At 38.2% G+C, this 14,119-nt stretch overlaps 1 protein-coding gene across 2 annotated transcripts in view; it reads left to right on the forward strand.

The window, feature by feature from the left end:
• The window catches only part of HMCN1 (hemicentin 1), a 475,982-nt gene that overhangs the window by 444,427 nt on the left and 17,436 nt on the right, over window positions 1-14,119 (forward strand). For both annotated transcript variants that reach the window (XM_059145201.1, XM_059145202.1), the window contains exons 97-102: window positions 2,590-2,827; window positions 7,559-7,621; window positions 8,651-8,770; window positions 9,915-10,049; window positions 12,801-12,914; window positions 13,473-13,598. In XM_059145201.1, the coding sequence (XP_059001184.1) occupies window positions 2,590-2,827; window positions 7,559-7,621; window positions 8,651-8,770; window positions 9,915-10,049; window positions 12,801-12,914; window positions 13,473-13,598 (796 nt within the window). The remainder of the gene's footprint in view (window positions 1-2,589; window positions 2,828-7,558; window positions 7,622-8,650; window positions 8,771-9,914; window positions 10,050-12,800; window positions 12,915-13,472; window positions 13,599-14,119) is intronic.

The following is a 14,119-nucleotide window of genomic DNA, read 5'->3' on the forward strand; positions in this document are numbered from 1 at the left end:
TCCATTATCACCACTGCTATTCAACATCGTACTAGAGGTCCTAGCCTCAGCAATCAGACAACAAAAGGAAATTAAAGGCATCCAAATCGGCAAAGAAGAAGTCAAATTATCACTCTTCGCAGATGATATGATACTATATGTGGAAAACCCAAAAGACTCCACTCCAAAACTGCTAGAACTTATACAGGAATTCAGTAAAGTGTCAGGATATAAAATCAATGCACAGAAATCAGTTGCATTTCTCTACACCAACAGCAAGACAGAAGAAAGAGATATTAAGGAGTCAATCCCATTCACAATTGCATCCAAAACCATAAGATACCTAGGAATAAACCTAACCAAAGAGACACAGAATCTATACTCAGAAAACTATAAAGTTCTCATGAAAGAAATTGAGGAAGACACAAACAAATGGAAAAATGTTCCATGCTCCTGGATTGGAAGAATAAATATTGTGAAAATGTCTATGCTACCTAAAGCAATCTACACATTTAATGCAATTCCTATCAAAGTACCATCCATCTTTTTCAAAGAAATGGAACAAATAATGCTAAAATTTATATGGAACCAGAAAAGACCTCGAATAGCCAAAGGGATATTGAAAAAGAAAGCCAACGTTGGTGGCATCACAATTCCGGACTTCAAGCTCTATTACAAAGCTGTCATCATCAAGACAGCATGGTACTGGCACAAAAACAGACACATAGATCAATGGAACAGAATAGAGAGCCCAGAAATAGACCCTCAACTCTATGGTCAACTAATCTTCGACAAAGCAGGAAAGAATGTCCAATGGAAAAAAGACAGCCTCTTCAATAAATGGTGTTGGGAAAATTGGACAGCCACATGCAGAAAAATGAAATTGGACCATTTCCTTACACCACACACAAAAATAGACTCAAAATGGATGAAGGATCTCAATGTACGAAAGGAATCCATCAAAATCCTTGAGGAGAACACGGGCAGCAACCTCTTCGACCTCTGCCGCAGCAACATCTTCCTAGGAACTACGCAAAAGGCAAGGGAAGCAAGGGAAAAAATGAACTACTGGGATTTCATCAAGATCAAAAGCTTTTGCACAGCAAAGGAAACAGTTAACAAAATCAAAAGACAACTGACAGAATGGGAGAAGATATTTGCAAACGACATATCAGATAAAGGACTATTGTCCAGAATCTATAAAGAACTTAGCAAACTCAACACCCAAAGAACAAATAATCCAATCAAGAAATGGGCAGAAGACATGAACAGACATTTCTGCAAAGAAGACATCCAGATGGCGAACAGACACATGAAAAAGTGATCCATATCACTCGGCATCAGGGAAATACAAATCAAAACCACAATGAGATATCACCTCACACCAGTCAGAATGGCTAAAATCAACAAGTCAGGAAATGACAGATGCTGGCGAGGATGCGGAGAAAGGGGAACCCTCCTACACTGTTGGTGGGAATGCAAGCTGGTGCAGCCACTCTGGAAAACAGCATGGAGGTTCCTCAAAATGTTGAAAATAGAACTGCCCTATGACCCAGCAATTGCACTATTGGGTATTTACCCTAAAGATACAAATGTAGTGATCCAAAGGGGCACATGCACCCGAATGTTTATAGCAGCAATGTCCACAATAGCCAAACTATGGAAAGAACCTAGATGTCCATCAACAGATGAATGGATCAAGAAGATGTGGTATATATACACAATGGAATACTATGCAGCCATCAAAAGAAATGAAATCTTGCCATTTGCCACAACATGGATGGAACTAGAGCGTATCATGCTTAGCGAAATAAGTCAAGCAGAGAAAGACAACTATCATATGATCTCCCTGATATGAGGAAGTGGTGATACAACATGGAGGCTTAAGTGGGTAGAAGAAGAATAAATGAAACAGGATGGGATTGGGAGGGAGACAAACCATAAGTGACTCTTAATCTCACGAAACAAACTGAGGGTTGCCGGGGGGAGGGGGTTTGGGAGAAGGGGGTGGGATTATGGACATTGGGGAGGGTATGTGATTTGGTGAGTGCTGTGAAGTGATTCACAGACCTGTACCCCTGGGGATAAAAATATATGTTTATAAAAAATAAAAAATTAAAATGCCAAAAAAAAAAAAAAATCAATGAAAGGAGAAGTGAGTTGGAGGAAATTGGAGGGGGAGACAAACCATGAGAGACTGTGGACTCTGAGAAACAAACTGAGGGTTTGGGAGGGGAAGGGAGTGGGGGTGGGGTGATCTTGGTGGTGGGTATTATGGAGGGCACGTATTGCATGGAGCACTGGGTGTGTTGCATAAATAATGGATTTTGAAACGCTGAAAAAAATTAAATTAAAATTTTAAAATACCAAAAAAAAAGAAAAAAAAAAGAAAATCATAAGGAAGTGAAATTGCACTGAACAGTACTGTACTGTATTTATAAAAAATCATATATAATGACCCCCACAGTTCAGATCATGTTGATCAAGGATCAACTGTATATATGTTTAGCACCTTAGCTTTTATTTTTCTCATTCTGGATCTCACCGTACCCTCAGGAAAAATAATCAGAGGAGCCATACTGATCCTCAAATTGATACTGTCTTCCTCAGGATTACACAGAGGACTACATTCAGACAGGTCCTGGGCAGCTGTATGCCTACTCAACCCGGCTGTTCACCATTGATGGCGTCAGTGTCCCATACACATGGAACCACACCGTTTTCTATGATGAGGCACAGGGAAGAATGCCTTTCTTGGTAGAAACCCTTCACGCTTCCTCTGTGGAATCTGACTACAGCCAACTGGAAGAGACACTTGGTTTTAAAATCCATGCTTCAATTTCCAAAGGTACCTTGGGTAAAGGAAAGTCCAGATCATTTTTCCATCCAGTCCTTTCTAAAAGGGTAAAAGAGGGGTGCCTGACTAGTTCAGAAGGTATAGCATGTGGCTGTCAGTCTCGGGGTTGTGAGTTCAAGCCTCACATTGGATGCAGAGATTACTTAAAAATAAAACTGAGGGGGGAAAATGTATTTAATACCTAAAAAAGGGGGAGTGGGTAAGAGAATTACATCAATGCCATTCAGGATAAGGATATTAGGGCACAGACTGAACCTAATGATACCAGGTTTTCATGTATGTTGTCTATGTGTTGTGGGAGGTAAACCCCTTTGAGAAAGCCAGTCCCACGGGAGTTCTAGTACATTTAAATTACTAATATGCTTGTCCATCTAACATGGTGGAGTTATTGTTCTATTCTAGATATGCAGAAAGCTTTAGAAAATATTTCCTTGTCAGAATAATGTTTTCTTTGGGTGTTCAAGGTCACCATTCTTATCCTGACTCTTGTATTTGTCACCGAATTTTTTTAATTCCTGAAACATAATGTAAAAGTAAAGTATATCTCAACCTAAATTAGTTTTTTAAAAAAAGTTTCCCTATTTTAAGAGCAGCTTTCAAAAATTGTGCAGCAATAATCAGTATTCCAACTGTCATTTCTTACTCCTGGACATTATAATTTTGCAACTGTTTTTCATTTTCTAAGCATAGTTCTACAACCCTTGATCTCAGTGGTCTTCCTATGCTGTGTAGTTCTTGTGTCTGTACCCTGAAATCCCTTTCTGGTCATAAGAGACACCCAAACAGTCAGCATCCCGTGTTCCATGAAGTGTTGATGCTACTGGAGACTTGCATGTGATTATGTTATGGACGCTAAGTATTTGAATAACTTTAACTTTGAACTTTAGGCTCCTATGAATACAGTTAAAATGATTCATACTGGCCTTTGCTATGCACTGGCTTTCCTAAAATAGATCCAAGTAGATAATAAGTAGCATCATTTTATTTTATCATGCTCAGCAGATACACTAAAAAAAACTCATTTTCACGTATACTCTTGCTTTCATCAACTGGGGCACATTCGAGCTCTGTGTTCTTCATCGACACCTGTCGGAACCACATCACTAAATTTGAGGCCATGGTCATCTAGAACATGTTCACAATTTTTTAGATGATCGCAGATTCCTGAAGCCTCAGAGCCTGTAGAGTCCCTAGCCCCACATGACCTTCACTCCCATGTTGCTAGCTACCACGTCCTCATTTTACTGTTGTCACGCATGTTCAGGTCACTGGGACAAAGGAAAAGAGCCACTGGAATGAAGAGTTCTGTTTCTCTTGCTCAGCAATGCCCACTTTTCAGGTCTAGCCTCTGTTTCTATTTTCCGGTACTCCATATAATTAAAAGAAGACAACTTTGCATAATAGTGTGGTTAAAAATGAGTCTACACCCTCTCGAGCAAGAAGAATTAAAATTATTTTGAAAAACACGTACACTTTTTATTCAGTCATGTAAATTCTCTAAGCCTGAACTACTTGAAGATCTGTAACAGTTTATTTTGGGAATCTGGATCCCACAATAGACAGAAACACACTCTAGGACACTTATAACCCCTTACTATTCTTAGATACTATGATTTTATGAATTACATCTGATACCTGTGCACATTTGTTAAGGTTCCTGTGAATTACAATTGGGTACTTCCAATTTCTTTTTTAAGTGACCACCAGGGGGCAAGCTTGCATTCTTGGTTGCTTAACCGGCATGTTCTCTCTTCTCTGTATTGGGTCTAGTCTAGAGCTATGGTTATAATGCAGTTAGAATCACCTAAAGAGCTTGATGATAGTTCATATTTCTAGGCACAAAGGCTTTGGCTTATCTAGTCTTAGGTAGGGTCTGGAAGTCTGTATTTTTAACACAGCCCCTAAATGATCCTAATTTATCTAATCTGCACACAGGCATTTGGAAACTGCTGGTCAAGTCAACTCACAAACATGAATCAATATAATTTTTTTTTTAATTTCACATCTTTAAAATAAAATGGATTTATTTTTTAAAATAAAATTATAAAATACATTTATATCTTACAAATTAATCAAGAAAACATCAGAAACAATAACAGAAAGATAAATTTAACTACAAATACATTTTTTAAAACTTCTTGATGGGAGACAATGACAAAATTGAGAAGCTAAGATATACACCAAGAAAGAATATCTGCTTTACGTATTATAGATAATTATAAATAACCTTAATATGTACAAAGCCCTTAAAAGTCATTAAGATAGAGCACCTGGCTGGCTCAGTCAGGAGAACATGTGACTCTTGATCTTGGAGTCATGAGTTCAAGCCTCACATGGGTGTAGATCTTGCTAAAAAAATAATAAAAAGCACTGTAAAAAAATCAATAAGAAAAAGACAACACCCAATAAAAAATACATAAAGGCTGTGAACAGGAAATTCCTATGAACAGGAAGAAATAATAATGACAAAATGAATGTGAAAAACTATCTAACTTCATCAACAAGCAAAAGAAATATAGACTAAAATAATGAGTTACTATTTCCCAGTTATCATTGTTAGAAATATGAAAACAATAACCACTCAGCATTGTATTTCAATATGAAAATCTTTAGACATTACTATACTAGAAGATATTAGAGAAGGATTCATAATGGCTGAACCTATATATAGATCTCTGATATGATTTTTTTTAACATTTAGTAATTCTTGGTAATGTATGGAGTAAAACAGTGTACAACCAGTCATCAATTTATAAGATGGTTGCATTCCTGGAAAATTCATTGTATATTTGAATCACACAAAAAATGTTTAATATGCACGAGATAGGTTCTAGGCTTTGACAATTATATGAAAATCTTTCAAGGCAAGGGACAAATCTTCATCTTGCATCATTATCCCACACATTGCAGGGTGATAAAACTTCCCCAGGTTCTGCCCCCTCACCAAATTTTAATAGACCTCTCTATCATAAAAAAAACCAAAGTATTTCTGCAAAACATCCCAAATGTTACCCTGATAGATGACATCTCCCCCATTGAGAATCCAAAATATAAAACTACTATCAGATAATAACTTATTATATGACACATTTTTTCCCACAATTATAGCCTCCAACACAGTGCCCTATACAACTTACTGGTTGTGGTAAGGAATGTATGAATCAGTAAATAAATAAAACTGAAGCATGAATTAAAATGACCACCTGAGTTGTATTCTTGAGTTCAGGATTAAAACAGACTTGCATCTAACTCTTTGCTCTGGTTTATATTAGTTCCGACTTTAGGCAATTTACATAATCTCTGTCTCAAATTCCTCATGTTGCAAGCTTTGAATGAAATAAAGTGCAGGAAGCTTGCAGCCCTGTGTGACACACAGAAACCATCCAATAACTAGATAGCTAGACAGGCTGGACATTTCTATCTCATCCATCTTCTTCCCATTTTCTTGCAGGTATAGGAAAACACATGCTCTCAGGGTCATTGTTGTTGTTTTGTTTTGTCTTCAGGGTCATTTTTATACTCAGGGTAGAAATGCATCAGGAACCTCTGCTTTCTTGTCAAGGTTTCCAGGCAGTTTGGTTACCTAAAAAGAGCAAATTGGACTTGCCGTTTTAGTCAGATTTTCACTGGAGTAGTGATTCTTACATTCTCCGAATACATAGATATATAAAACTGTTTTGAACAGTTTCATGTCCTCAGCAAAGCTCAAACAATATTGTTATCAGAAACTCTCCAAAGTAAAATGAATTTGAAAAATTAATGCCTGGACTCCCTCTATGAAAAGTATCTGAAGCAATAATAAAAAAACAAGCACAGTTTTATGCACTTAGAATTGAAAGAAAATCAAAGATAATTTCTGAGAGATTGAATATGAACTGAACATACGATGTGAATTAAATAAAATTTCCTTCAAAAGAAATTTACTGTATTAATGCTTATCTTTTAGTTTGTGTGTTTGAGCGTGTGTGCACACACATATTGCTTTGGTAACTCAAAAGGCATTTTATTTAAGTTTTTACAGGTCAATAATATTTGAAAAATATTAGCTAAATTGCTTAAACCAGTCAAGGCAGAATTACTTTCTAAGGAGAGAGATTTCCTAACTAGCTTATTTATTCTTGTTAATGTGTTTGTTTCTGACATCTAACTTAAATCTGTTCTATCACAGTACACCCATTAGCCCTTGCTTGGATACACAGGAAAGGAAAACACTTGGTCACACGTAGGGGACTTTGACCCAGCTGCTTGCAAGTTGCAAGTGGAGGAGATCCACAAAAGGAGAGGGTTTCTTCATTAGAGCTTCTGGTTTTCACTGGCGTAACTTATTTTAAGTGGCTTGAAAATAGTGCTCCTAACTCTAGAACAGACAGAGTAAATAATGGCTAGAGGAACAGGACTTTGCCTGTGGTTATGCCTGGCGTACACATTTATCTTGGATCCTTTTTTCATTATCACAGAACAGTTTTATTTCATTTTTTTATTAATATAAACAAAATCTGTTTCCAATGGCTGCTTGCCAACAATGTGGACTCTGATTCATTTTTTTTAGTTCTTGGTTGGGGAACAGGAAAAGTTTTCCATTCCTGCTTGTTTTCACCTATTGCATATGTTGCGTGATGTGTTCCATCTTTGGCATCTCTTCCCAGGGAAGAGTGTCCTGGAAAGAAACAAGGTGCTAACATTCTAACAAGCCCGTTAATTTGGCTTTTCTCTCTGTGGTAGGAGATCGCAGTAATCAGTGCCCCTCGGGATTTGCCTTAGACTCGGTTGGACCCTTTTGTGCTGGTAAGAACAGAAATAATGCATTTTTATTTTTATAAAAAAGAATTAGGAATGGAATCCATTTAACGGATATCTATTGCCATTTTGCTAGATTCTTAAGTATCACAACAGGCTTAGAAGTGTCCCATTTTATAGGCGAGGAAGTTGAGATGTGAAGTTGAGTGGGATGCCTGAGATCACTCAGCTAGCAAGTGTCAGAGCTAGATTTAAATTTAATTTGAAGTTTAATTTCAATTTGACCACAATCAAGTGTGTCAGGGATCCTAAGTAGAGAGGTGGAATGGGCACAGGGACAAAACACTGGATGCCATCTGGTCATTTACTTGCCATGGATATAAAACACAATAATAATCCAACTCTAAGTCACCTAACCCTAACGCTTAGAGGACAGGGCAGCACCCTGCACCAAGGACTACTGACTAAGCCGGACTCACCCCATCCAAGTACCAGTACAGGAGAGTCACAGATAAGTAAGCAGCTGAGCAAATGCCTAGAGTAGCTCAATTTGCACACCCAGAGCCTTCCTTTCCCTAGTAGGTGATATAATGTAGTATATAGTGGTAGAAAAGTGATCTTTAGAAGCTGTACTGTCCAGGTTCAAAGTTCAGCTCTGCCACTAATGACCTGTGTGACCTTGGGCAATTTCCTTAACTTCTTTTTTCTTCAATTTTATCACGCAAAATGGGGATGGTACTAAAAATGTCTGTCTCCTAGGAACGTTACGAAGAATGAGTTAAGGTAGGTAAAAAACGTTTAGAGTACAGGAAATGGTCATTGTACCTTAGCTGTCATCTTGTTATTTTAGAATTAAACTAAACATCTAGTCAGTATCAAAGATAATTTGGGGACCCAAAGTTAATTTTTATTTAGCGTTTCTATTTTGTGGCGCTTAGAGCATTTTCCGTTACATTCGATTCGATGCATTGTCCTCTGTGAGCAATTGTTCTATGAACAGCTATTATCATGGCCTTTAATGACTTCTAGAAAGCCAGGGAATAACACTCTCATGGGTCCCTTTGTTTCTTGTTTCAGATGAAGATGAATGTGCAGCGGGGAGTCCCTGCTCCCAGATCTGCCACAATACAGTGGGAACTTACTACTGCTCCTGCTTGAAGGGCCTCACCATAGCCGCGGATGGAAGGACTTGTCAAGGTAGCCCCAGTCAGGCAATGGTCACAGAAAGCTCTGGCCCAGGAAAAGGGCGGTAGAACAGTGCTGTTCTCGCGTACTCTTTCTGCCCCCACGCTGGCAATAAACAGATCATCAGGCCGCCTGAGATCTGCTGCCACAACTCCCTTCACGAGGGGCGCTACCCAAGCCGGGAGACCTGCGGCCACTCATTCCACCCCCACCACCCCCTGAAGAGAGACAGGCAGGACCAGCATCGCGTTCATTTTACAGTGACAAAACTAAGAAATAAAGAAGTTATAAAGAATTTAAGTAAATTGCACAATCCTGGTAACACTTTGGGAACATTAAAAAAAAGTGCTTTGTTTTTGAGTAAAGTGAACACATAATGTTACATTATTTTAAGGGGCACAACTGAGTGATTTGACAAGTGTATACACTGTACTGTGTTCGCCACAAGCCTGGCTACCAACTGTCCCAGTGCGCCAGTACGCCGTCCAGTATCACTGATGCTGTTCTTCATGCCGTGTCTTGAACTCCCTTGACTTATTCATTGCACAACCGAGAGCCCACACCTCCCCCTCCTCATCACCCATTTTGCCCATTTCCTCACCTCAAAAAACACTTTCTATCAGACTCCGCATAGACTTCCAAATTAGAATTGTGTGAGAATCTGGTTTATAAGTAAATTTTAAAATGATGAAAAGAAGAAAGGATTTCTCCCTCTGTGTCTGAGCAGACACCCTTCTAAATGCAAAACAGAGACAGAGTGTAAGGTCTGGGGGCGGCGAGGATTAACATTGTGGAATGTCTGGCACGACTGAGCACTTTGTGTACATTATTTCCTTTGATTTCCAAAGTAATGCTGAGAGACAGGTCTTATCCTCACTTTACAGATAAGAAAACTGAGTGTCAGATAGGAGAAGTAACTTTTTTAAAGCCACATAATTAATTTTCGGTGGTTTAGCGGTTACCGTAGTGTGCAAAGATACCACATTAGGCTCCTAGGTGCTTGTCATCAGCATAACCCCCTGCCAGGACTCCACCAAATGATTCAGCATTCTTGCTCTCATATATTTTCAAGTATCATTTTATTGTTTCTCTTATCCCTGGTTCTTGGGTGGATGTTCTTCACCCCGCCTTAGGTGAGTGACTCATTTTGTTGCAGATGTCGACGAGTGTGCTTTAGGCGGACACACCTGCCACGCTGGTCAGGACTGTGACAATACTATCGGATCCTATCGCTGTGTGGTCCGTTGTGGAATTGGCTTTCGAAGAACCTCTGATGGGCTGAGTTGCCAAGGTATAAAAATGGAGTTCCTCCCTTTATCTTCATTATGCTAAGAATGAAGACCCTCTGCCTTTTGTATCATTTAATGTAAACTCCATTTTATAGAATGAGCTTCTTGATAAGGTTTTCAGATGTAATAGTCCAAGGCTATTTTGAAATATTTATAGCACAGTGGTTTTGAAAAGTATTTGCCTATTATATTTGAAGGATGAGATTATACAGCACGATCTTAATAGAGTCTGTTTCATTAAACTTCAGTACATAAGACTACCAGATATTTATTGTAGGGTTTTTAAAAATATTTTATTTAGCCACTTGAGAAAGCGAGAGCACAAGTGGCAGGGAGAGGGAGAAGCAGACTCCCTGCTGAGCTGGGACCCAATGTGGGGCTCAATCCCAGGACCCAGAGATCAGGACCTGAGCCACCCAGGTGCCCTATTGCAGGATTTTTAACAGACTCTTTTTTAGAGAAGTTTCACATTTACAGCAAAATGGAGCGGAAAGTAGAGAAATTTCTCATATACTCTCTGCCCTAACTCTTGCACAGCATCTCCTACTATCAACATGCTGCCCCAGAGTGGCAAAATTCTTTCTTACCAAGGATGAACCCACCTTGATACATCATTATCACCCAAAGGTCATCATTTACATTAAGATGCACTCTTGGTGTACATTCTATGATTATTGACAAATAATAACATGTATCCTGTATTAGAGTATCATAAGAACAGTTTCCCCTAAAAATCCTCTGCTCTTTGCCTTTTCATCCCTCACTTCCCCCAACCTCTGGCAACCACTGAGTTTTTCATTGTTTCCATTGTTTTACTTTTTCCAGAATGTCAAGTAACTTGTAGCCTTTTCAGATTGTCTTTTTTCACTCAATAATATGAATGTAAGTTTCCTCCAGATCTTTTCATGGGTTGATCACTCTTTTCTTTTCAGTGTTAAATATTATTCCATTGTATTAATGTACTGTATTTATTAATCCATTCAGCCACTGAAGGATATCCTGGTGCTTCCAGATTTTAACAGTTATGAATAAAGCTTCTATGAGGGTTTTTTCCTAGAGGCAGAAATGGTGGATACAAAACTGAAGGCCTATCAATATAGAAAGAGAGAATGAATTATGCTACATTCACACCATCAACCATCGTGCAGCCATTATAAAGAATGGGATGCAGCTCAACTGTTTCCTTGCTGAGTTGTTCAGTGAGAACACCAAGATGTAGAAAAGTGTACATAGCTTGTGTGGAAAAGATTATGTGGCCAGAAAACAATCAATAACCAAAGATAAAGGCAATGGATTTATATATTTACATAGAGATACATATGTAGAGATATGTTAATATTTATACTAGGCTGTCAGTGCAGACTGGCTTTGGTGGGCAAGAAGGTAAAAAGCAATAAAGAAAGCCAAGAAAAAAGAAAGAAGAAAAAGCTACACTAAGAAAATATTTTTTAAGTATAAAAATGTATGCAGTTGTAGTAACATGTAGATTTTGAAAGATTAAAAGAGCTCATACACCTGAAACTAATATTACAGTTTGTTAACTAACTGGAATTTAAATAAAAACTTGAAACATTTTTTTTCAAAATAAAAAAATTAAAGAGCTCAAATAGAAAACAAGTACAAAATAAGACACAGGCAATCGTCTGAGTCTGGGAATGTAAGAGGGGGATGTGGAGAGCCTAAGTATGGTAATTGTTGCTTTGGAGGATTTGAAAAGAATGAGTAGAACAGTAGAGAAGGAGAAGGAACTTGAGTACAGACCTGAGAGAGGGATTATGTTAGGGTAGGAAAGACTGGATTGTGTCTGTAGGACTATGGGAAAGATGGCCATAAGGACCAAGGACTTTAAAAATGCAAACACGGAGAGAATTATCAATGGACCACAGTCCTCATCTTGGTGAGGAAGGAGGAGATGGGCTTCAGAACTCAAACACTCAAACAGAGAGACTTTTCTTACATGGGAGAAAAGTTCTCTCTTCCTATGGGACTAGAAGGAAGGAGAGTTTTGGAAAAGGTACATAAAAAGGCAAATGCAAAAGGTTTTTTAAAAGTGGGGGGACTTTAAAAAACACTTTAACCACCACACCAGGTGAACTGATAAGGCTCATCTTCCTGACACCAGCTGTCAATACCAGATGTGTAAAAAAGACAAAAACAAAACAAAACAAAACAAACAAACAAAAAACAGGCAAATGCTCACAAATTTGGGAAATTCATGCTTGCATTTTTTTTTTTTTTGTATTATACTATGCCCCATAGGTGTTGGGAAGATTAATTCGGCAATAACTGTGGACACGGGAAAAATGCTAAAGTTGCTGGTGTCAGGCACAAAGTGGTCAAGATCTATATCAGGCTAACAGCAGCGAAAATGGGGAAGAAAGGCCAATTACAAAGGATAATGCCCAAGACCTTGGCTCCCCCCGCCCCCCATCTTCAGTGTTCTAGTCTGTCAGCAACATTCCAGGGCTGAAACTTCCTAGAACCAGACATGGGACCCATCTGGTAGGATAGTTAAAGTAGAGGACTACTTTCATCCACAAAGTTCCAAGTCACCTGTGAAGAGAGATACGGTCTCCAGCAGTTAATCTAATCAATTATCTGACATATCACATGAAAACAATTGTATTGGATTCATTTTAGGAAAGATCTTAAACATGATGATGATAAAAGATCATCAAAATCTTAGACATCTGAAATAAATTAACCCAAGTTTCCTAACAAAATATAATAAAAAGTTTCATTTTATTTAACAGATATTAATGAATGTCAAGAATCCAGCCCCTGTCACCACCGCTGTTTCAATGCCATAGGAAGTTTTCATTGTGGATGTGAACCTGGATATCAGCTCAAAGGCAGAAAATGCATAGGTAAGAAAAGGGCTTTAAATTCAAAGCAATGACATCTTTATAATTTCTAGGTATTTGATCTAATCCATATGCTGTGTCCTGGGCTGGATTCATACATAGGATACCTCTATCCTTCATGTATGTAATCCACGCAAAACCAAAATTGAAGCAAATGATATCCTTTACAGGTTTCATTTTCCAATTACATAGCAATTTTTTAGCATTTCCCTATTTTATTTACTATATTTTTTCACTGAAGCATAATGCATATGATTACATATATAAAGATACATACACACACACACACACAGACTTTCACATACATATTTACACATTTTTTTATTGATTTTTCTAAGAAGTGGTGGTTGGTATGGTTACCAGGTATATGGACTAATTTTTTTTATATTTTTATCCTTCTGTTTTAAAAATAGTCTGTTACTGTTACTGACTTTAAGCATTTTACCCTCACACAGTAATTATATAATTAACATCTATCCTTAAAATCCCAAGGTATGATTTCTGTGGAAAAGCAGAAGAAATCATTTTCTCAATCTTCATAACCTTTGTTCTTTTATCAAGATGTGAATGAATGTAGGCAGAACGTGTGCAGACCAGACCAGCACTGTAAGAACACCCGCGGGGGCTATAAGTGCATTGATCTTTGTCCCAACGGAATGACCAAGGCTGAAAACGGAACCTGCATTGGTGAGTGTATGGCTATTTCAGTGATTGAGATCTATTTGACATACCAAGGAAGGGATCCATTTTTTTAATTAAATTTTATTTTTTTATTAACATATCATGTATTATTAGCCCCAGGGGTACAGGTCTGTGAATCGCCAGGTTTACACACTTCACAGCACTCACCATATCACATACCCTCCCCAATGTCCATAACCCCACCACCCTCTCCCTACCCCCTCCCCCAAGCAACCCTCAGTTTGTTTTGTGAGATTAAGAGTCTCTTATGGTTTGTCTCCTTCCCGATCCCATCTTGTTTCATTTTTCCCTTTCCTACGCCCCAAACCCCCCATGTTGCCTCTCAACTTGAAGGGATCCATTTTTAAACTAATAATTAAAGTACATTTAATCTCACAAGGAAGTTTTTCTTTTCTCACAGGTTTTTTACTCCCACCTTCTAGTGTGTTTGAGCTGTGGGATCTCAGGCTCTATACCAAGAAATGGAAGCTCACCATGGAAGTTTATTACCATTTTGAGCTCCCATC

The sequence above is a fragment of the Mustela lutreola genome, chromosome 14 (assembly GCF_030435805.1).
Source record: "Mustela lutreola isolate mMusLut2 chromosome 14, mMusLut2.pri, whole genome shotgun sequence".
Lineage (NCBI taxonomy): Eukaryota > Metazoa > Chordata > Mammalia > Carnivora > Mustelidae > Mustela > Mustela lutreola.